This window comes from Scatophagus argus, chromosome 2 (assembly GCF_020382885.2).
Source record: "Scatophagus argus isolate fScaArg1 chromosome 2, fScaArg1.pri, whole genome shotgun sequence".
Lineage (NCBI taxonomy): Eukaryota > Metazoa > Chordata > Actinopteri > Scatophagidae > Scatophagus > Scatophagus argus.
This window is the reverse complement of record NC_058494.1, coordinates 25,319,606-25,343,575: the sequence shown is the minus strand read 5'-3', so window position 1 is coordinate 25,343,575 and position 23,970 is coordinate 25,319,606. Positions and strand designations below refer to the sequence as shown.

General features: G+C 41.4%; 1 protein-coding gene and 1 long non-coding RNA gene across 7 annotated transcripts; one reads left to right on the top strand and one right to left on the bottom strand.

Moving 5' to 3' along the window:
• Nucleotides 1–4,035: 4,035 nt before the first annotated feature.
• LOC124050820 lies at nucleotides 4,036–11,776 on the top strand. 2 transcript variants are annotated; one of them, XR_006841695.1, is made up of 4 exons: nucleotides 4,048–4,587; nucleotides 10,449–10,590; nucleotides 11,039–11,174; nucleotides 11,408–11,776. It is a non-coding gene; the product is annotated as an uncharacterized LOC124050820 (long non-coding RNA). The 2 variants fall into 2 exon arrangements; XR_006841693.1 differs by having other exon boundaries at nucleotides 4,036–4,587; nucleotides 10,449–11,174.
• gtpbp1l (GTP binding protein 1, like) lies at nucleotides 8,849–23,430 on the bottom strand. Of its 5 annotated transcripts, XM_046373641.1 has the most exons (16): nucleotides 23,285–23,430; nucleotides 22,800–22,990; nucleotides 22,225–22,336; nucleotides 19,672–19,852; nucleotides 19,196–19,379; nucleotides 18,114–18,278; nucleotides 17,474–17,597; nucleotides 16,273–16,387; nucleotides 14,795–14,939; nucleotides 14,069–14,251; nucleotides 13,577–13,712; nucleotides 13,193–13,371; nucleotides 12,927–13,073; nucleotides 12,241–12,291; nucleotides 11,401–11,477; nucleotides 10,332–10,539 (listed from the first exon to the last, which is right to left on the bottom strand). In XM_046373641.1, exons 2-16 carry the CDS (start codon nucleotides 22,986–22,988, stop codon nucleotides 10,479–10,481), a joined length of 2,049 nt encoding a protein of 682 aa, XP_046229597.1. In that variant the 5' UTR covers nucleotides 22,989–22,990; nucleotides 23,285–23,430; the 3' UTR covers nucleotides 10,332–10,478. The 5 variants fall into 5 exon arrangements, with proteins under 5 accessions (XP_046229604.1, XP_046229630.1, XP_046229597.1 ...); XM_046373648.1 differs by lacking the exon at nucleotides 11,401–11,477 and having other exon boundaries at nucleotides 8,849–10,539; XM_046373665.1 differs by lacking the exon at nucleotides 12,241–12,291.
• Nucleotides 23,431–23,970: the final 540 nt, after the last annotated feature.

The window sequence follows — 23,970 nt, the reverse complement described above, 5'->3', positions numbered from 1 at the left end:
CACTGACAGTGTGGTCACATATCCACTGCACTGGTGAAAAAATCAAGAGGTTGACTGAACTTGAGACATTTAAGCTTTAATCTTTTAAATTATGCAAGAGAATTCTTCTACTTCTCCTAGAAATGACACTCATTTAGAACTAACTGAAGTGAATTACTTACTGCCCTGCCCTGCTTAAAAAGTGACAAACGAGTAACCAGGCAACAAAAATCTTCGCCTGTACACTCAAATACATTTACTGTAGTCCTTTATCACAAACAATTTTTAAAAAAAAGACAAAAAAGAACTTGATTTATATGCAAGAACATCATGAACCTTTTCTTCAAAATGAAGCATGCTGGATGTGGCAGAAGCATATGTATGTGGTCCATAAAGCTCATGATGGCACAGAGCGCACAATGCAGATCAATACCAGGCTGAGTGACTCGATGGTGAGTGATCTTCTTGTAGCCCTGGATTACTGCAGGGGACAGAAAACAAATGCTTCCTCTAAAATAACCCCGTGTGCACAGTGTGATTGCGTTATAAGGTTTCAGACTGGATACCAGTGATAGGCAAAATAACGTGAGCATGAAGAAATACTTAATTTGCAAACACTAGACCAGCCGTAGCACTTCTCTCGCTGAGAGCTGTTTTCAGGTTAACTCAGGGAAAGGAGCCACATAAAATAATGAAATACGAAAGCAGAAAGCATGAAAATAAGAAACAGACAAGAAGAAGAAGAGAGAGTAACAGGAATGGAGAGAAAGAAAAAGAAAACATGTTGTTGTATGCAGTCTCTCGAGCGTTGCAGTCCATTGGGAAAGACCCAAAGAGCACATGAATATTGGATGGACGCAGACTGAATTTTGATGGTGAAGTCAGTACGGAGGTGACACTGGATGTTCTGTCGCCAAACCCAGTGAGAATCACCAACACCATCTCTTTGCCTTCTGCAGCCTCTTCTTACTGTAATAAAACTAACACATAGCAATCCAGTGAGATAAACAACAAAGTGACATACAGTATGTGTTCCTGTTGCGGCAGCCATGTCTCCTGGAAAAATTACATTTGTCTAAAACTAATTTGCAACAGCAAATATTCACTGACAACATATTTCATACGTTTTCTGGAACAGCCAGTTTTTCCTTTGAATTTGTGCCTTCAGGTCTTGTCAAACACATTTTAAACAGCCATACTGCTAAAAAAAAAAAAAAAAAATGTTCAAAACGACTTGAACTGTGGCTTCTCACGTCAGAGTCCTGCACTTTGTACACCTGCCATCCACCTCAGTCTCCTCCTTCATCACATAATTCTAATGGTTGCTTCAGTAAAATAAACATTATCTCAGAACAACTGTGATTGCACATCCCTTACGAACAGAGCTTGTAGGAGACAGGGCTGTCATGGGTGTAGCATCGCCGTGTGACACAGAGGGATGTTTTGAATCAGATCTTTGAACCAGAGAGGCCACAGTCCCACAGATAAGTCACCACCACGACACACCGATCAGTGTAAACCTGGTATTCTTTGATATTATTCTTGACAGACTTGATATTCTCATCATTGAAAATCATCAGTGAGGCACAGAGGTGGAATTGATGACACTATCAAAAAAAAACACAAAACAAAAAACAAACATTCACTCCACAATTCTGCAGAGAATGTGTGGATTTTCCCACTCAAGAGCCTCGTGATGCAGCTCCTTTAATTGCTACCAGATGTAGCTGACACTGGTTTCAACCTGAGGCAAAAGTGGATCCCACTTAAGGCAAACGTGGTTGAATTCATTTTCATTTTGAATAGGAGGTCAAAGGGCCACAGACAAGCTGCACATGGGAACAAACTTCTCACACAGACATGATATGCAGGCCTTAAACTGTGAGGCTCGTTTCAGAAGAGCTCATACGGCATACTGTTTATACTGGATCAAAGCTCACATTGGTAAAACCAGCTGGCAAAAACTCTGATTAAAATCTGCTTTTTCACTTATTTTTTTGCAAACTTACAAAGTAGTTTTGCCATATGGGATGTGAAATGTTACACTTTTGTACTCAAAGAAACTAATAAAAAAGAATGAATACTCGGGCTGGCGCTGACTGTTGCCAGTTGGTTTAACTGATTGGATTCAGTCACCAGTTTAACACAAACACACACACTGCCTAGACTAATTAAAGGAGTTGGCCTCTCATGTCAAAGTAAAATGAAAAACTCTTTTAGTCATGCATTAAGACCAATTTAATGGGCTTTATTTGCCATTAGCTTACTGCAATTACTGAAATTCAACGGCGAGAAATCAGACACAAAGCGTCACTTCTGGTTTCGTTCCTTATTCAGCGATGTAGCGCGGTGGAGCTCTTGTTGTTAACTGTGTCATTACTCAGAATGTTTATTAATGCTCAGTGTGTTTATATGACTTTAACATCTTTGTATGGGACATCATTGAAAAGAAACAAAACGGTGTTCTTGAATTTCCCTCGGGATCAATAAAGTATCTATCTATCTATCTATCTATCCATCTATCTATCTATCTATCTATCTATCTATCTATCTATCCATCTATCTTTCACAGCTTTACATTCAGAATTTCACTTTACAATGTATGGATTTGTGTTGTGTGTCATTAAAAAGTAGTAACGACTCAAGAGTCTTCAGTAGTGAGACTTCAAGCTTTCAGAAAGTACTTTGCACGCATGAGGTTTACTGTACGTTTTGTTTTATGGCATATTTTCAGTATGTTTTTTGTTTTAAACAAATATTTTATTAGATTTAGGTAAAAAAAAAAAAATCAATCAGTCAAAATGAGCCTTATTCCCATTTGGGAATTATGTGGGTATAAAATATGTGTAGCAATTATATTTACCCTCGAGCTTCTGACTGTGGAGAGTGAGAGTCGTAACTCGACCCCCAAAACTGTCAGAGTGGTGGAAAGTAACGTACATTTACAAAATGACAAGAACACCAAACTGGACACAGACAGCACAGTCGCCTGCCTGCTCACCAGCTCCCGTCCTGATGTTATAGAGGAAGAAGAAGAAGAAGAATCAGCTTTATTGGCAGTATATATGTTTTTACACACATACACACACACTGAATTTGTCTTCTCCATTTAACCCATCTTTGGTTGAACACACATGCAACACCCAGCAAATTACATGCAGTGAAACACACAGGAGCAGTGGGCTGCCACTGTCAGGCGCCCGGGGAGCAAATTGGGGGTTAAGTGCCTTGCTCGAGGGCACATCAGTCGGCTAATGGATTTTTCTGATTAATCACTCGTCGACCGTCCGATCACAAGCTGCTTCTCCAACCTCTAATCCATGGCTGCCCATCAGACGTATAGTATAAATTACTAATTGACTTTCTAAGAGGCACGTGATCAACCACGTGCAACCACTAATGGCATTCACACACTCAAAGATCAAATTAGATCTAATCATTTGTCATTGGGGCCAACTGTCAACTAAAAATGTTTTGTGCGTGTGTGGGATCACACACAAGGTCTCACAGTCAGAATAAATTAGATTTCCAGTTTTATCTACTGCAACAACATTTACTTTTGTTAGCTAAAACACAAAACTTTATTCAACTAACTCAGTGTTTCAAACATACAGAGATGCTAAAACTGATTCTGCTTCACAACAAGAGCTCGTTATCGACACACACACACACACACACACACACACACAGGTGGCCTTTCCTTGATGGTCACGTTTAGACGGTAAATCTCATATATGCTGCAAGCCTTCTGCTGCTTCATTTGATGATGATGATGATGATGATTGCATATGGCAGCACTGCAGATATGACATTTGTAACCTTGGGTTTATAGCACCAGGTTTAACACTTCGCATTATCAACAGTGCGGTTAAAAGGTGATGCTTGTGTGGTACATCAGTACATTAATAAAAATATTGTTTAACAGAGGTTTTATGATGATGAGCCTAAAATCTGTTTTTCTTTAAGAATTGTAACCTTTGTTTGATTGGCGTGTTTGAGGCATGACAGCCTAACAGTATGTGTTTGCTTTATCTTATTGTAATTGGTCCGTCCAGGTGGACAGCAGCTTTCCGTTCATGTGATTGGTTCAGTGGGCGGGAGTGATTGATGTTTTGGCAGAGAGGTCAAGGCGAGAACGGGAGCAGGATGACGACGGGAGAGGAGAGACGCAGGCTAGTACAGCCCGAGACTTGTAATATTGCTTTGTTGTAGCCCACAGCTACGATACTGAACTGTAAACAGAGTTGGACACTGGCCCACGCGTGAGAAGCGGGTTATATTGTCGAACTGTACTGCATAGTTCGACTTTTACTGGACTTTCTTTGAAGCACGTCGCTTAGCCGCTAGCTAGCGACCTGCTAGCGCCACACCGCCAAGCCACGCTTCAGCAGATGGCGCCCCGTGTTACCAGGAACAACACGGCGGTTCCTCTGGCTCCCGCGGGAGACCCGACGTGTCCTGTCTTCATCACTCCTGGGACGGATATGGATTTTCCAGCATTCCTGGGCTGAGTTTGGACTGTCCCTTTCCCTCCGTGTTGTTGTCGGGACTGACCAGGACCCTCTACGCCGCTGAAGAGTAAGAGGACGGTTTCCAACCTGATGTAAGGTAAAGCACATCCAGCATCCTCTCCACTCAGGCCTGCCAAGGGACTTTTGTTTGTTTTGTTTTACCGGCTGTTTATTTATATTTCTTTCGTGGGCCCACATTAACAAGGGACATTTGTGAGGACATTTGTGAGACATTGTGGTCAGAGCATACCTCTGGGTGATGTGACAGGGTGTTAAACTGAGTGTTGAGACTGAAAGCAGTAATACGCTGCAGGACCTGTTCCATTACACTTGGGAGCTCTTTTCACTTCGTTATGATGATTATATGTGTTATGTGTCTGGGAGAGTAACATGAACCAGTGGTGTACCTAAGAATGATTTAGCAGATTTTGATTTAAATAGTTGTGTTGTTATGAGTTTAAAAAAGGTTAAAAAGATAATTAAGGTCAAGTTTAAAATACTATTATTATTTACAGTATATTTACAACTTCACTGCATTTAATTTGAAGTTCCATGAATATGTATTGGAATTGTCGTTTCTCTCCTGTGAGAACCTATTTTCTCATGCGCTATTTGTCTAATGACAGCCTCCGTAGGCAAGGTAATGTTTACACTCGAAGAGTTTCCCACGTTGTATGAACGTCTCACAGTTTGCATTCTTTCCAGCTGTATTTTGCATTCTTTTGAGCCCAAAGATAGCATTGTTGGTATGTATCTACTGTACTACTTCTTGTGTTGTAATTGCATACTTCCGTAGTTCGTTTTTGTGTACCGGTAATTTAGACGGAGATTTAAGGTAAAGCCGATACTAGAACATGCAGACGTTACTGCTAGCTCTCAGGCTACATGAGGCACGTTGTGCACGAATTTACGAGCTTAGATGCGAACCTGAATGTGTGATTTTTCATGCTTCTGCAAACGTATGCATTTATTAATGTACGAGGATGATCTTATGAGATTACCAGTTTATTGTTGTTTAGCGCAACACTGATTTGGGCTATGTTTTGTATGTTTCAGTTTCACAAATTTCTTACACGTCATTAAACCTGTGGACGGCAAATCTAGTCTTCAGAGTCGTGATGTTAAGAAGAGTTTATCTGGCTGTTAGTGTATGAAAGTGTACCGAAGGCAGCACAATAGTGTCGGCCAGGTGTACCAGTTGTCCATCTGTGGTTTATTGTTTTATTCTATTAAAGGGGCAGTGCCCATAGTTTTGTTGCCATTGAGAGAGAGGAATCTCAAAAGCTTTCATTATAAGGAGTGCTTTTATTGTTTGGTCACAAACAGCGGTGGTGAGTGCAGATAGTAAATGTTGTTTTCTAAACTAATCTCAGTACCCCCCTAGTTAGCAGACATTAATATTTTTCAGAATAGTAACTCGTGATCCAAGTATTGGACGGGTTATCCTAAAGAGTCTGGGGCGCAACACATTATGTGGTGCACAGTGTCTTTCAGTTTGCAATAAGGTATATCCCACACCTAAGATTGCTTTGTTTTACAAGAAACAACCTCCCACCTGGAGGCCCCACCCTCAATGCACAGGACCCAGAGGATCCAACATTTGGATGCTGGTGACCACAAAATTCCCCCAGAGGTCCTGTGTCCCTTCCCCTGACAGGTCAGGGCTGTTATGACATGCAAAAGATTAAGCAGGTGGTTTAAATGTTGTGGCTGACTGGTGTAAGTAAAATGTGACAAGAACGATTCAAGGAACTTTATTGTCATACCAGCTCACATTCACATGTTTATGGTACGAAATTAGGACTCAGGTCCCGGGAGCAGTAAGTGACTATAAAAATATAAAGTACGAAGATATAAGCTAAACAGAAAATAGAATATAAAACTAAACATTTAAATAAGCTAAACCTTAAATAAGAGCAAGAACCTTAACTTAAATAAGAATGAGCAAGACAGGACTGAAAAAGAGCAACTTGATTGCACACGTCTGCCTGCATCTGCTCTCCATGAGCAAAGAGGCAAAACATCACTTATGACTTGCCACAGGAAATTCTGTTTTTCCACCATATGTTTTGGCACAGTGGCCTCAGACTGAGCCACTTAGTCACTCTTTCCAGCTTGTGCTGGATTACTCTTAAGTCTCATTGTTGTGGAGCTTTAACTAATTATACCATCCCAAAAAAGGGGTTTATTAGTTAGTTGATGAGTTTCTTTTCCCCCAACTTGGATTTTCCAAATCTATTTTTCCCTGCTGCTACATTCTACTCACTGCAGGAAACAGATGGTGGAGAGGACGCTTCTGCTGATACGCACCGGCAAGCGCGACTCGAATCTGTCAGGTTCAGCCTCAGCCAAACATTATGTCATGATTGAATGAGAACTCATGTTAAAATGTTTTTGCAGGCATGAATGTCTGTGGGGTCACGTGCAAAGTCTTAGTTTATCTTTTGGCGAGGCATAAATTGTATTTATAAGATAAGATAAGATGAACTTTATTGATCCCGCAGTGGGGAAATTTACTTGTCGTGGTAGCTCACAAGAACAGAAAAAGAGTGCAAAAACAGTTACAAAAAATATAGAGGTAATAAATTAAATTAACAAATTAACAATTTACAGTACAGTAAACAAACATAGTAAACATCCATCTTTTCTCTGCAGGCCATGTTGTTCACCAACTGAATTGGCTCTTTCGTGAGTAATGTTGTGAACGTTTCTTTGTTGTCACCCAGCCAGAAGCCTCCAGCCGTCCAACATGTTGAAGTCAGATAAACAATGCCATAGCCCAAGCATTAGGCAGAAATCTGTTCAACTAAGCCTGCTCATGGACAGGCTCAGCACTACCTGAATGCACGAGACATACAGGCAGTCAGGTGAACGCTAAATGATACTGAACCGAGACATTGGACAGAACCATCCCCGTTTAGGTTGCAACGAGTGCAGTAGAATCCTTATTTAGGACCTATAAAATAAAGATTACATCCAGTGTGATTTTGGCAGCAGAATTAATATTGATCAGTAAACGGTTTCTAGACAAAATAAAACCATGGTTGTACTGATAATCTGAATCTGCAAAGAAACAAAAGCTCTCAGATTAATGTGGGTCAGTATAAAGAAGCATAAAATGGAAATGCTGAAGGAAAGTACCTCAAAACAGTTCTTAAGTGCAGTACTTGAGTAAATGTACTTAGTTACTTTGGACCACCGTGATTAAGATTTGATAACATGAAGATATGAATTGTTTTCCAAGTGTGAATTCTTTTCAGCCATTAAAGACGATGCAGTCATTCTTGCAGTGCGCTTCATTTCCGTCGCTCTGAATAAGAGCTTTAGAAGTACGGAATGAAATGTAAAACAAAGTTATAGATGAAATCTGGACACTTGAGTTTCTGACTGCATCCCCAGAGTCGCCAGTAAAATGATGATGATGATAATAATAATAAGAAGGCATTTAATATCACACTTGGAATGACAAAATGACTTTGCACATTGTGACCGCGACCCCATTCAGTCCTGCAGACTTGGTGACGAGGCAATCACGCCGCACGATGCGGAAGCCAATAAAGTCAAAGGCAGACGTGGCGAGTAACTGCTGTCAGTGTGATCCAGTCACAGCAGATGATTTTCAGAAAAGCAAGTCGTGATGAGAACACAAAGGGAGCAAACTGAGAGACACAGTGCAGGGGGGGCTGTTTTTCATACTTCCATAAACTGTTGTGAGCGCAGCGTTGAAACATCATTCATCGAGTCGCTCATCGATCCCAGGCTCTGCATCAAAGAGCGCTCTTATTTCCATTTTTACACGCCACCTGTGAAAATGAGCTGACAGGTTCGCGGAGGGAGACTTTGATTGAAATGCTACCAAAGCAATCAGTTGTTACAGACTACCATATTATTAAGGCCCAGGGTGTTTGAAAACAATTATGACTGGAAGACTGACTCTCTCCGAACTATTGAACAAATTTGATTTAAAGCGCTTAGCAGGCTGCCATTCAAAGTGTCGGTGTTGTTCCAAAAGCAATTTCAAGTCCAGAACTTCCTGTTGCTGCTCAACCAATCATTGTCAACCAATATGCTGCCATCTGCGAAGCAACACTTTAGATATATAAAAAATGTTTCACAGATCTGCCAGTTGTGGAGAACAGAGATCCACATGTTCATGTTTGGGTCTCAAAGACATTTGGTACAACTTGATCTGTTTTAGCTGTACATTCTTTGTAACTTTAGAAGATTGTAAATAGCTTAAGTGTTTTTGAAACTTTGACCTTAACCCAAAATGTTTCTGATTTTGTTTTGATTTGGACACCTTTCAGCTCCAATCCTGAATGCTTACAATTAGGAAAAAAAAAAGTATTACCCACATGTCAGTTTTCTAGAACATCTTTATTTAAAAGGATTTACAAACACAAACTGGTATTTAATTTAAATGGCATCTTTTTGTTTTTGTCCTCAGTTCTTCTGCACAATCTTTTGTACATACATACACACAACATGTGTCCCTTCAAAAAAAAAGTTCTTCTTGTTGTTGTAAGGTCTTTTCCAAAGGGGGGATGGGTGGGTGGGTATTCTGGCAGTTCAGTACGTCTCACAATTCACTTTTCATTTTTAGTTTAGTTTGATGTGATCAGTGGTGTGTGTTAGCTTATTAGAGACAATCTGAGATGAGAAACTGTTGAGCCTACACTATCAGCTGGTGTGATTGGACCCGTCACAGAAACCTTACAGATGACTGCAGAGTCAAATCTGAACCATGTAGTAGAAATACCAGGAAATTATTGATGCAGTACATAGCAAATAAGCTTTTATATCTGGTCATATGAAAGAAACTGACTTCCTGTGTCTCATGTATGTGTTTGAGTACAAAGAGATAATGTAGAGACACAATAGAATAATTTTAAATTAATTAACGAAGTTCTTTCTTGGCTTTTGACATTTAAGGTGCAAAACACCACTTAATTTTTTGCATTAAAGCAGTGATAACAGTGACTGAGAGTTTCATCTTATGGATTTTTGGTGATCGGACTGCATCAAAATGGAAGAAAAGTTGTGCGTCTGCCTGCTTGATTTAAGTTAAGAGATGTCACAGCAAACCACAGAGGATGTGTGCAACATTAAAGCAATGTTATACTACAGCTTTTGTCTTGGCTGCATGAACTGGATGAATGAAAGTAAAATAGAAACGTTGGCTCAAAGAAGAAGGGGTATCGCCGATCAAATGACCTTTCTGTGGCAGGATTAAACTTAGGCCGTGTGAGGGCAAACAGATGAGAGACTGTTTCCCTCTTCATCTACAAGGAGATGTCACATGACAGGTCCAGGATGGGAAAATAACAAAATGCTTTAGGCTGGCATCAGTTCCCTTTAAGTTCAGTCAGTATGAATTCAAACTACTACTCTGAACAACGAGGAGCTTAGTGAGAGAAAAAAAAAAAACTGTTTTTCAACTACTGAACACAGCCTACTTCCTCAAATGACTGATGCGAGAAGTTAAGTGGAGTCCAGCCTTGATGTCATCACAAAAAAAACTGCTATAATGAAAGTTAGGTGAATGTAGAATGACAATAAAGAAGAAAAAAATATCAGAAAAGAAGATTGTGGAGGGCAGGGGAAGTGACAGGTGTCTGCTGTCTGCTGGTTGGCTGGCACAGATAATGCTATAAAAGAAGTTCTGATGAACCACAAACAAGACCAACACGCCCAAAACCTGTATTAAAATAGAAAATGTTATGTTATCTACAACTTCCAATCTAAATAAAAACTCAATATTATCTTCAGCAGCCCACAAGTAATTTCACCAATAAAACTTTTAAGCTGACTTGTGGAAAACAATTCACTCTCTGTGTTGAGTCATCCTCTTATATCAGCCACCAGAGGGCCACGCAGTCACTTTCCCTCCCTGTAATGCAGATGAGGAGAAATGAAAACGGGTTTGTGTTCATTAGGCTGTCCCTGCTGCTCCTGCAGGCACGGCCGTAGAGATCGGCGCAGCAGCGTTCAGGCCTTTCCCTCGATGTCTCTGACCGCCTCGCCGGCGTCCTCCACCTCCCGACTTGAGCTGCGGGCAGACGGAGGACAACACAGTGAGCCAGCTGTTGCATCAAATCAGGTTAGAAAGAGACAGCAGCGAACAACCAGTCGGTCCTGAACAGGAATGCATTTCTCACATGTGCTTTAACAAGAGGTTTTATCAAGATGAAACAATAAAATGAAAACGGTAAGTTGCAAAAGTTCAGGGTTTGTTGCAGGAAATGTCTAGTGGAAGTGGGAGGTCCACTACAATTTCTTTTTTCATGAAATATGTAGATTTTTTTAAAATGTGTTTTTATCTTCTACTTTCAGAAGGTGATAAAAGTGCAATAATTTCACCTGACATTCACGGGTGGAGTGGACCACCTCCACTGTAACAAACTGCAGCAAACCCTGCAATTTCACAAGTGTTGTTTTTAAAAAATGGCAACTGAAAAACAAAAAGTCTGAAAATACACATTTTAAGTACAACCCTGATTCCTAAAAAGGTGGGACGATTTGTATGCTTTGTCTGAGTTTGATGACAGGAGCAAGAGAAGACTGGGAAAGACTGGGAAAGTCATGGACCGCTCAAAACCCACCCGTCTGGAACAGTCCACTGGTGAACAGGTTGTCTGGTAACACATCGTGCTCAGCAACACTTTGCAAAACCATCATTTGCAAGTGAGTGAATTCTGTTTCATTTACATTTTTGTTCAGTGTCCCAACTTTTTTTTTTTGGAATCTGGTTGTTAATTGCTGTACTTCAAACCTTTTAAAAAGTCACACTGTTGAAAACACACGTTAAGATTTTAATTATTAAACACCGTCACCAGGGAAGGAACCTCACATTTACACCGATCAGCCCCAGCATTAACAGACAGGTGAATGACATTAATCATTTGTTTACAATGCAGTGTTCTTCAGGGGAAATTCCCCCAGAGGTCCTGTGTTCCTCCCCCTGACAGGCCTGAGCTGCTTTTGGACCTACAAAATATTAAGCAGGTGGTTTTAATGCTGTGGCTGATCGATAGATAAAGGGAGAAAAACAACACACCACAAGCTTTACATTTTGCTCTTCTTAAGACGAGTACCTCAACTGGTTATAGATGGAAAACCACTGGGCTCTAGTTCAGTAACCACTTTTCAACAATAAACTGAGGGACAAACCGACTATCAGCCTGGCCGATTATCATCTCACCAGTAATTTTTCATATATTTGTGTATATTTCACATTGTTGAGTTTTTTTGTCTGATTGTTGATAAAATAAACTATTTTAAAAATGCACTGCTTCAGCTCTAATGCAGCTCACACTGTCTCTACTGCCCACCCACAACACTGTCTGAAACAGAGTGGAGTGGAAGTATAAAGCAGCAGAAAATAAAATACAAGTACCTCAAAACTGCATTTGAGTATTTACTACATTCCATTACTAGTTATTCTATATATTATACACTGTTTATCAGTTCTAAATATCAGTTATCGGCCTCCTTGATTACTAATAATCAATATCAGGTGCCATGGTGGTCAATCCCTAATTTAAAAAGCTATTAAGAGAAGCTTCTCCAGGGCTTGTTGTGCTGGAGGAGCTCAGAGAAACACGGCCGCACTGACAGGAAGTTCTCATGCTCAGCAGAAATCGCATCATGAAAGTTTGGGAAGTGAAGAGACTGACAACAAAAACAGCATCCAAGCCTAAGAAGACGAGGACCCCATCACGACTCCCACAGCCTGCAGAAATGTCTTTACCTTGTTTTCTTTGTCGCCATCTTTACACAGAGCCTCTGCCTCTGCCACTGTCTGACGCCGTGTGCCAAGACAGCGAGAGAGGGAGGGAGGGAGGACGAGCAAGAGAGAGACGGGAGCAGAAAAGCAGCGTGTTAGTGCTGACGGGAAAATGGCGTGAAGGACAGAAGAAGCCGAGAGGAGGGGAAATGAGGAGGGGAGCAAATGAAACAATGAGGCAGACAGGTGTAAGCGTATGGGCAGGTGAAAGTGGGATGTTGTGGGAGGGATAAGAACCCCATTGAAAGGGGAAAAGAGGACTGAACATGTGAGGAAGAAAATCTTAACATAACTGAAGGATGAAAGACAACATGTAAGCGAGGGGATGGTCAGATCGGGTGAATTAACTGACAAAATTTAAAGAGTCGCAAGCGGGAAGAAAAGGAAATCAGCAAGAAACATCCAAAACTGGAGCAAAATTACAAAATAGTTTTGAATATAATCATGTTTTTTTAAAGATATTATTAAATATGTATAAGTCAAATAAAGAATATTTCCCTTTTATTCCCAGGACAACTTAACTTTTTGAGGGATCAATGATATGTATCAAGAGTAACTCTTACTGCATTATGCAACAGAGCAAAGACAATACAAAGCAATACCAAACAATCATCAGATCATCATGAAAACGTCTCGCTGGATGTACTCACTGGCAGCTGCGCCGTGTTAGGACTCGGCGGCCGTGCTGTTGATCCTGCCTCCTCATTGGCTACTGTGCCGTCTTTAGAAGTCTTCTTACTGGCCTGCATCTTGGCCTGCTGGGCCTTAGCTGCTTGGGTGTTCACTGATTGGAGAAGCTGAAAATCAAAGACACAGCCCCACATTTATCAGTGTTTTGATAGAACACGCAGAAGACAGTCATGTAACGGCTCCTGCAGCGACACTGATGTGTTGAAGTTAACGTAAGCTCCGGTACCTTTGTGATGGTGCCCACGGCCTTGGTGCGCCCCTCCCTGAACACCAGTTTCTGGTCACAGTGCAAGTACTCGGGAGTCTTAATGAAGCGGAAGTGGACCGTGGCCTTGTCCCCTGTCCGTAGGCAGTCTTTGTTCATGGACAGAATGGTGGCCGTCTGCCTGATGCTGCCGCAGTGAACTGGTGTGAAGGAGACAGAGAGTGTGTGTGTGTGTGTGTGTGTGACCCGGTTATTCTTGTTGGAAATGTTCCAGGGTGAACACATTGTATTTGAATAAAGAAACACGTGATAAAAATCCAAGTGCAGCCGCATCCCAAATGTGAACACATACAGAAGCTACATAAACATAAAGTGGTGACAGGATTTGACTGTGCTGCCACTGACCCATGGCCTGGTATCTCGGGGATATCGTTGTGGGGTGGTGCAGCACCAAAATCTCAGCTTCAAACTCCCAGGTGGCCTGTGGCATCAACTTTGGAGAGACCATCACCATGCCTTTCCTTATCGATGAACGTTTGATCTGAGATGTGGAAAGAACATACAAAAACAATTAATGAGTACATAAATAAGAGAAGGAAGGGACGTGAAAAGTGAAATTGGGGAGGGTGTGAGGAAGCCAAATTAGAATTTGGGACAAAATAGCACCTATGCCTACACACTGGGATTTGCATGTATTATAAAACTGATTATGAAGTTAGGAAACTAATATATATGCACATCACATCCAAAACTTTCACAATAATGATCATTTTCGGAAGACATTGTGTTAGGTTGTCCTCATGCTGTTTTTGCAATAGGTCAAAAGAGAGAGAGAGAAAAAAAAAAGTTAAAATGTTCTGCAACGGCACCAATTCAGCCAAATCGTCCCCCACGAACCTTTTTGAGGGCGAAGGACGCTGTCTGGCCTCCACGGACCTCTCTGACAGGCATCCTCTTGCGGTGGATGGATTTAACAGCGATGGGGATGAAGGTGCCCAGAGGGTCTGGGCCTAAGAGTAGTGTGTCGTTGAGTCGAATCACTCCACGTAACGTAGTCCCCGAAACCACTGTGCCCACACCCTGCCGACAGAAGATAAACAGTGGGTCGTATTGGTTCACTGCGGCTGCGGTCATACGGACATGGTGTGTGGTTCACTTCAAATTAAATCTGTACATTGAAGATTTCCTGCCCGAGCGTGTAAAGCTCAAACTATGAAACCTCTCATGAATTTTTCAGCCACAATTTTCTTTTCACATTCAGGAAGAAGTGGCACTATGACTGCTGTGTCTGCTTTCACACAAGCATCATTTCAAGAAAACAATCTTCTAAGCTTTTAATGCAGTTTCTGGATTCTACTCTGCTGTTAAAAGCAGTGAAGGTCTCTGCACTCAAGAACGCATACAGATTCAGGCCGTGTTTTCGCTCAGTCATTTCCACATGACGCACTGCTGCTGAGAGACAGGCTGCCCTCAGGGTTTGACTCTACCATGTAGACCACTGTCGACCCTCCTGTTTGGTCCAGTCCACTTTCATGTTTTTCAAAAAGAAAAGTGAGCTAAAGATTCACCAAATAAATAATAATCTATGAGTGCACAGCTGAGAGTGCAAGTTTGATTTCGCACCGGTACGGAGTACGTGTCGTCTATTTGGAACTCAGCCGGCTCGTCGTTGCTGAAGTTGGTCCTTGAAGAGAGGAGGTTGAGAAACATCTTCAGCAGGTCCATGTTCTCCCCCGTCACGTTCGAAATTTGAAAGATTGGACACATCCTGCAGAAGAGGAAAGTAAGACTGATAAAAATGATCCTCTTAACACAGTAATTACAAGGCAAAAGCACAGTGCAAACAGACATTACAACTTATGTCACTGAGCATCTGCTCTGCTTGATCAAGTGTTGCTCAAGCAGCCTCAGGGATGCTTGTTGTTTAGCCAACCTTGACATCTGAATGCCCCACCCCCACACCACGAGAATGGCAGATCGCTAAACCAGCATAGTATTTGCACAAATTTAAGACTACAGGGTTTGACTAAAGTGAAGATCCAATAGAAACAAAGTCCCTGTTAGAGGCGTCCTGGATACCATTTTTGGGGCTCTGGTTCTTTGGTACTAATCAACATAGAATATATATCTTCTTGCATACAGCCAACTGCTGTAGATGTTATGTTTCTGAAACCACTGAGAGCAATTTGGCTTCATATTACCAGCTCTACACTATGTGTACAAAAGTATTGGGACACCTGACCATTACACCAAGAGAGACTTTAATGACACTGCATTCTAAACACACAGACAGCTCTGCAGCTCTAACAGCTTCCACTCTTTTGTGAAGGCTTTCCACAACATATTGGAGTGTTTCTGTGGGAGGTGTTGGATGGGGTTGAGGTCAGGACTCTGTGTGGACCAGTCAAGTTCTTCCACAACAAACTCATCCAACCATGTCTTTATGGAGCTTTGCTTTGTGCACTGGGGCCTTCAACAAACTGTTGCCACAAAGTTGGAAGCATAGCATTGTCCAAAATGTCTTGGTATGCTGAAGCATTAAGATTTCCCTTCACTGGACATAAGGAGCCAAGACCAAACCCTGAAAAACAGTCCCATAATACACTTGAATTCAAGAATAAAGAGGTGTGTCCAAATACTTCTGTCCATAAAGTGTATTTGATATAATTTCATTATAGGTGATAAATATTCAATAACCTAAATTTCCCATGATGAGGTCAGTAATATCACTGGCCAGATATATCTTGCATCCATAACTGCTAAGGAGTCACTATTCTAGTCTTTGACGTAAAACGAACGATTCCTCTTCAAAACAGCTGAATTGAAGCCTTCTTTCTTTCTGAAAGTTTGATTCAGTACTTATTATCCTCAGAAACGCTGTATGCCTCAAACATTTCTGAAGTACAACCGAACAGTGAAAATTGTAGGGTATTTTTTTTCTAAATTATGGAGAGCTTTTTAAATTGTGTATAATCCTCCATCTGTGCGTAATCTGTCACTGGATATTTTTAGCTGCACCACATGTTCAAAGTGAAGTACTGTTCATTCCATCAATGCATCAATGACTCAATGCTGCCCTCTGCCCTCCTCTTTGCCTTTACCTCTCAGAGCTGAAGTTGGAGGCTGTGACGATGACATCGTCCTTGTTCTGGACCAACACGGGGATTTTCCTGCAGCCCGGAGACTTTAATAACCTCTGTAATAATTTTAGTGTCTCTGCAGAGGAACACAAACAAAAACAAATCCACACAAAATACTTCATGAGTAACTTTCAAAACAAAAACAAATCACAGTCACAGCATCCAGTAACACATAACAAAAGTGAACAGACTGTAAAAATATTAAACATTATCATACTTCACTAAGAGCTTGACAAAAGGAGTACATACACTATATAGACAAAAGTATCCAGACACACTTCTTTCTGGATGTTTCAACTTTGTGGCAACAGTTTGTTGAAGGCCCTTTTCTATTCCAGCATGACTGTGCCCCAGTGCACAAAGCAAAGCTCCATAAAGACATGGTTGGATGAGTTTGGTGTGGAAGAACTTGACTGGCCCACACAGAGTCCTGACCTCAACCCCATCCAACACCTTTGGGATGAACTGGAACGGAGATTGTGAGTCAGGCCTTTTGGTCCAACATCAGTGTGTGACCTCACAAATGCTCTACTGCATGAATGGGCACAAATTCCCACAGAAAGCCTTCACAGAAGAGTGGAGGCTGTTAGAGCTGCAAAGCTCTCTGTGTTTGGAATGCAAAGTCATTAAAATCTCTATTAGTGCAATGGTCAAGTGTCTCAATACTTTTGTCTATATTGTGCACTTTACAATAAAGAAACCCGACAGAAGACCATGGCTTGATTAGAGACAACCCTTCATGTCTAACCTGTCTATTTTAAAAGAAGATTTAATCACAGTTTAGTAAGAAAATGCTCCATTTCACATTAAAAACCTTTCAAGCAGTTCAGGAGTAAATTTCAAAACCTTCCCTGAGAGCTTTTGTGAGTAAGCGCTGAGTTTCATACACACTCCCTAAACATCATTGAAGTAGAGTATAAAAGGAACTACTGCCACTAAACAGTTTTTAACAACAATATGGAATGCCTATGAACTTAGAATTACTTTTCACTGTTAACTGACCAATTGTAGTCCTGTGATTGCATTCTGGACAAAGGAGAGCTTCAGCAATAGCTTATCTTTCTTTGCCACATGTTGGGTGTGTATCCAGCTCAGCTTCTTCTGGGACACTAACACTAACAGGTCTGTGAGTTCAGAGCATTACTGTACAATGTCTCTTCACCTTGCAGGATGTTGGCCGGACACATGTCTATCTTAGTAACCACCACAAACACGGGCACGTTTAGGGCCAGTGCCAGACCCAGATGCTCTTTGGTCATGCCAACGATGCCAGCGTTACTGCCAACCTGAGGCGAGAAAGAGAAAGAAACAGAACAACAACGACTTTAGATGTTGAAAGGATGAAAACGCCAAGGCTGTTCTAACATTTTGTCTGTACAACAACGACGACGCCATCTGAAGAATGGCAGCAGCAAAGCTGATTCAAACAGAGTTCTGATTAAACTGAAATGCTTGCCTTAAAGTAAGCAAACAGATTTTATTTACCACTACAAGAACTGACCATGAGATAACTGCAGATTTTTAAACATGGGTGCTGATATAAAATTCTCCAAATACTTAAACAATCAGAAATGTTTAGTACCTGAAAGTCCCACCCCCAAAACCCCTGCACTCGTGGTAAGTATTACCCCTCAACTAGGACTTCTTGAGGGTAAAATAACATCCCAAACCTAATTTAGACCCTGGTCCCTGCAGTGAAAATGCACCATGTTCCTCCAAAAGTTTCTCATCCCTGGAGGAAAGTCCCTGTGCTGGACACGAGGCTTATGTACACACTGTCCCAGTGCTATCCCCTCTCTCACCATGAGCATGCAGAAATCAGGCAAGTGTCCCGTCATGCCGAAGACGGTGGTCTTGAGGTACTTCTCGTGGCCGGCCAGGTCAATGAAGGTGATGACCTTTGAGGATTTCTCACAGATCTTCGTCCAGTCTAGGCTGCCGCCATGGCTGTCCGGCTTGTTCACCACCTCAAGACGTTGAAGCAGACAGAGGGAATAGAGGATGAGTTGTCAAAGTAAATGACGAAAACAAAACTCCAGGTGAGAGAAAAAAATGATTCAGAGGACCAAACAAAAAAAGTTAAGCAATGTGGTTGATTAGGGCTGCGTATCAATCAAAAATCTTCGATACCGGTACCAATACCAATACCTTCACTTTTGATACCAGTTCCTGAACGATACTTTTTCCAATACCAATTTTATAATATCAGTTGTAACAAAAAGAAAATTACATTACACTTTATACAATTTTATTTTTTAGCTTTGGTATTTTTCTACTCCAAGCAGTTTTCTTATAGAAAAAAATAAACAACAAATAATTTCCAGTGCAATAGCACAGCTACAAACAAGTGACAGGTCAGTATCTAATAATCCCACACACCACGCCGTCCTCAGTACTCAGATGGAGGTCGCAGTCAAACACGGAGCAACTTTCCGGTCTGAAACTAATTCCATGGACGGTCAGGTGCTTCGTCAAATTTGTCGTTTTGCTGGCCTTAGCAACGATGACTTTTTTTTGCATATATTGCATCACGCACTATTGGCATCAATCTTGCTAAAATGGAGCCACACTTTTGACCTTGGTGGCATTTTTTTAATCAGTTCGACAACACACACACAACTGCAGTTTCCAACACAGATACACGTGAACCCCGTCTGCATGCCGCAATCACATGTAACATTACAACCAATCGCCGGCAGCATGATCAGCATGACTACCAAAGCATTTCGGTTGGTGCCATAAAAGAGTTTGGTACCCAGTCCTATTGCTGATACATGGCTTTTAGTTCAAAAGGTCTTCAAAATAAACTGGAAACATTGGAATAGGTGCAAGTTCTTCAGTTTTCAGTTCACACATCAAATCCCGAGCTTTAGCAGAAGCTCACCTGTCCCTCCTGGTCAAACCCAAGGATATCATTGCCCACGCTGCTGGTCCTGCCGCTCTCTATTTCATGTTTGTGTCTGAAGAGCTTCTGGCGAGCAAAGCCTCTGCCATTGTCCAGCTCTCCGTGGGTCAAAACCCCCAGCAGAGTGCTCTTCCCGGCGTCCACATTCCCTACCACAGCCACTCTGGAGACAACAGGATGAAATGAACGGAGAGAGAGAGAGATCTACAGGTGTCAGTACAGAGACATATATGCTGTTATATTTGGAACACATCCTGTCTGGATGTAATTGCTTTAGTCGAGCCTGTAATCTGTTAATTGTCTTTCCCCGTTTCGACAGAGTGTTGCAGTAACATAAACAAAATCCCACACAAAACACTCAAACAGAAAAGACGTGTCCAAATAAACAGCAGTGATAAACAAAATTATTACTTCTTTATTCCCCCTTGCTAGAACCCTTTTCTCTACATTTTTACCTGACTTCCAGGAAATCCTGCTCGCCCACACGCCGGCGGATGAGGTAGTCTTGAATCTTTCCACCGGTGTCTGTCCTCTCTCGCAGCCAGATCAGGTCAGCCTCAATCTGTTCACACAGCGACCGCACCGTGGCTATCGACGCCTCCATGTCCTTGTCATCCAGACCGTAGTCACCTCCATCTAAACGAAGTAAACAGAAAAACAGGGAAAGTAAAACAAGAGAGCAAACGAGGGACCAACAGAGGAAGAAACAGAAATACTCTGATTGCAAGGCAGAGAATGACTAGTGTACTGGAACAGAGATTGTGAGCCAGGCCTTTTGGTCCAACATCAGTGTGTGACCTCACAAATGCTCTACTGCATGAATGGCCACAAATTCCCACAGAAACACTCCAACATGTTGTGGAAAGCCTTCACAGAAGAGTGGAAGCTGTTAGAGCTGCAAAGCTGTCTGTGTGTGTAGAATTTGATGTCAATAAAGTCCCTGTTGGGTTAATGGTCATATGTCCCAATACTTTCGTCCATATAACGTTTGTCAGGGCTAAAGTATGGCCTCACCCTGGGAATGTCTGCAGCATGCTACGACGGCATGATAACCAGGACAAACAACACACAGCAGGAAGACTTTACATTAGAAAGAGTCAATCAACAGGTGGTTTACAGGCAAGACAGAAGTGGGAGTCATGGAGAAGAGAAAACCTCATTTACTGTGACCAACGTCTGGCAAAATGATCGGATCATAAAACAAACCCACAAACAGGTGCATTTTTCAGCTAAGGAAATTTACTTTAGGCCTCCACTCGTTATCAGTGGCTTTAAGGCTGAAGAAGCTAACGTTCGTTTCTCTCAATATAAAACACCAAAAAACACGTTATCACTAACTGGCCTCATGTTATAGCAGACTAAGATCAGTCAGGCCAGTGGGCCAGTCAGTTGGCTGCACTTCCAGCCAGTCAGAGAGAAAAATGAACTGGTGCACCAGAGACAGACCTTGTGCTGAGCAGGGAAAAAATGACACCCTTTCACACATGCACTCTGACCCCCCCCAACAGGTTGCATGGGTCACATATGTTGCTGTAACAGGCAAAAAAAAAAACCCTCGGGTTGCCAACAAAAGCCCTCATGTTTGTGTGTGCAGGACAGAGGGTTTCAGAATGAAAAAGCAAACAAATGGGGTTAGCTGCCTGGAAGGACACATCAGGCCACAGCTGACAGAAGTGAAAGCTCTGCTACTACACACTGGCGGCTTGGCCTTTCCTTAAACAAACTGTTCCCCTGCAGATGTAAAAAGAGACCTTCCACTGCCTGTCAATGTGTCAATACACAGTTCTTTTTGAAAAATGAAAGTGGCAAGATGTCTATGGTGCAAAAGTCTATGGTGTCCTCTGCTGGATATATTGACCACACACACCAGATGGCTGAAAAGATTACTTTCTTGGCAAAACTTGTGCCATTGTTACAGGGTGTCACTTAACATGACGTTCCCACATCAGAACTTGACACTGAGCCCAAAGCAAACCAACCTCCTTCATAATTCAAAGAGATCACTGTTTTCCAGATGCTGACAGCAAAGTTCAAAAATTCTTTCCTGTCAAGAAGAATTCTTTCTTGTGTTCTTTTTGGCAAATCTGAGGCCGATATCAAACATCCACGTGTTTTGAAAAATCAGGCTTAATCACTTTCAATAGTGCACTAAATTTGTAGCAGACAAAATTTTGGGACATTATAGTCTCTAAAATATAATTAATTGTTTTTTAATTAATGGTCATCATCTCAGCTTGTATCTTACAAGTCTCAGTTCAGAGATTCCTTGATGTTTTCAGAAATATGGTACAGTTTCTGTCTGTTCATACAAATTTCAATAATATATCATTTTGGACCTTTAGAAAAGGTTGATGATGAATACATTTTCCCACTGTTTTCATGAATGAAATTAATCATCTGTATGAGATGTTGTATGACATGCAACAGCTACTGCAGATGCAGTGAAAGTCTAGAGACCCATGAAGCACCAGTGAAGGTCTGAACGGAGCTGAGAGCAGAGGAAGATGTTTTTTAAGACAACTGAATTTACTGAAAGTATCTATCTATATACAGTATCTCTAAAGCACCAATGCTGAATCGTCTAAAACTAAAAGCGTAAACATTTACCTTTGACCTTTCTGTAACACGTGCATTTCCCTCGTTCTTTTGTATGGAAGAAAATATAACTACAACCAGACGTAGAAATTCGTTAGCTCATCACTGGACATCCAGCACATACCGAGCATGGGTTTATGAACCCATACACTCTTCGAGTGAGTATACAAACTATCCACAAAGAATCACTAAAAAACAAACCTGTAATGCTGAAATGCTATGCCTGCCACTTTGTTCAAGAAATGTTTTATGCGTCACACAGACCCTCACTTGAGACTGTATTCTTTGATAGACAATGGTATAAAAGCAACATGTTAAATGGTTCTATTGAATTATAAGCTGTTTGGTGGACCAAGAGTAGGCTCAATTGAAGATTTCAGCCTGAGATCTCTTGAAAGTGAAGCTATCCTTACCTGAGCCCATTCCAACCACATAGATGGTCTCTCCACAGCCCTCATCTATCCGCTCCCTCAGATGTCGTAGTAAAGAATCATATTGTTCTGCTGTTGGACTCACTAGAACCAGCTGAAAAGTGAGAAACGTGGAAGGGGGTGGGGTGGCAACAGAGGAAGACGTGGAAAAGTCAAACAAAAGCAAACATGTCAAACAAGTATTTTGTGGGCGTTTCGAAGTCACAACATCAACAAAGTAGTAATAAGTTGTAGCGTTTATTTTATGCACATGTGCTTTTCTGATTAATAGTTGTGACGATGTTCTGTAATTTTAGTCTGATGCCAGTGGCTGCTCCTGTAACGTTTACACATACAGCAGCTGCCAGCTGGATGCAGTTAACATAAGCAGTGCAACATACGTGTCACTCTTTGACGTTTTGCACAGCCAGCATAATAAACGCTCTGTTAAGCTTAACGTGCAACCGATTTAGAAATGTTGCTGCACAACATTCGTTTATCGAATCGCCACAAAAGGCTACTTGGCTGGAACATGTTAAAACTTATCGTTGCCAGGAGCAATTTACAGTTAGGCCCACCTTGCTGCTTAAGTCTAAATGATCCGCGGACTCGCCGTTTGTACCCACGCCGTCTTCAAAGCCCTCTCCGCCGGATGGGTCGTCGGCACATCCCCGATCCGGAGCAAACATACAAGCGGGCACTATGGACTCTGCCGTCGGTATTGCCCCCGTGCATACCGTCGGTTCTGTCGCCACTGACGACGCCATTTCTAGACAGAGAGAAACAATGCAAACATTGCAAATAAATGAACTAACTCCTCTGTCTGGCTCCACTTGCTAACATTTAGCAAGCAAAAAGTTAGGCTGACTATCACAGTCAGCTAGCTAAAGCTAACCAAACACCGAAATTGCTGTTATAATATGTTCTTAAAATGAAAAAAAACAACAACTAAATAGCCACAGTCGTAACATGTCAACTCCATTTTCAAATTTACGGAAATGTAATTTTTTTTAAACAGATGAATGAGCTAAATAGTTAAATCTCTTATAAAATGAAAACATACCAGAAGTTGCTAACTAGCTGACAAGCTAACTTAGTTGTTTATTCTGGTGAACGGCGTCCTGTCTCTGTTTATAGGACACGCCCATTGTATAATGGAGACAGGGGATTGGTTACAGTACTCAAAGCCACGCCCATCACAACGGTTTGTTGCTCGGGTGAAACCGTGAAATTCTGACCTACTTTTCATTCGCCCCCACCTCATCTGTCCGCCTCTCGCTCGCTAAATAACCTGAAAACTGCCAGAGAATATCAAACAAGTGTTTTTTGATAAGATATCTCGTTAATTTGAAATTTTCATTCATATTTATGCTTTGTTTTAAATTGTACAATTAGGGGCATATCAGTTACATTGCATTTATTTATTTATTTATTTTAAGAACTGTGTTTTGACCTATATCTTTTAATAAAGATATAGGATGTACACTGTGCAGAATATTAGGCCTTTTATGGACTTGTTGTAAATGTAATGTATGTAAATATGATGGCTGTGTCCCATGATTGCTATGTGAAAATCAACAGTAATACATTTTTCATTAGGGTTCCACCGCAGTGTCATACATTGTCATTGAAGTGTGTTTTAAATTGTATTTTGTACTGTTTTTTTTCTACATATTTCCACATAGTGGCAGTTCCAGCTGTAAGTGTGAACTGTAGGTTAACCCTCGGTTAGCAGTGTGTGTGAAAAGG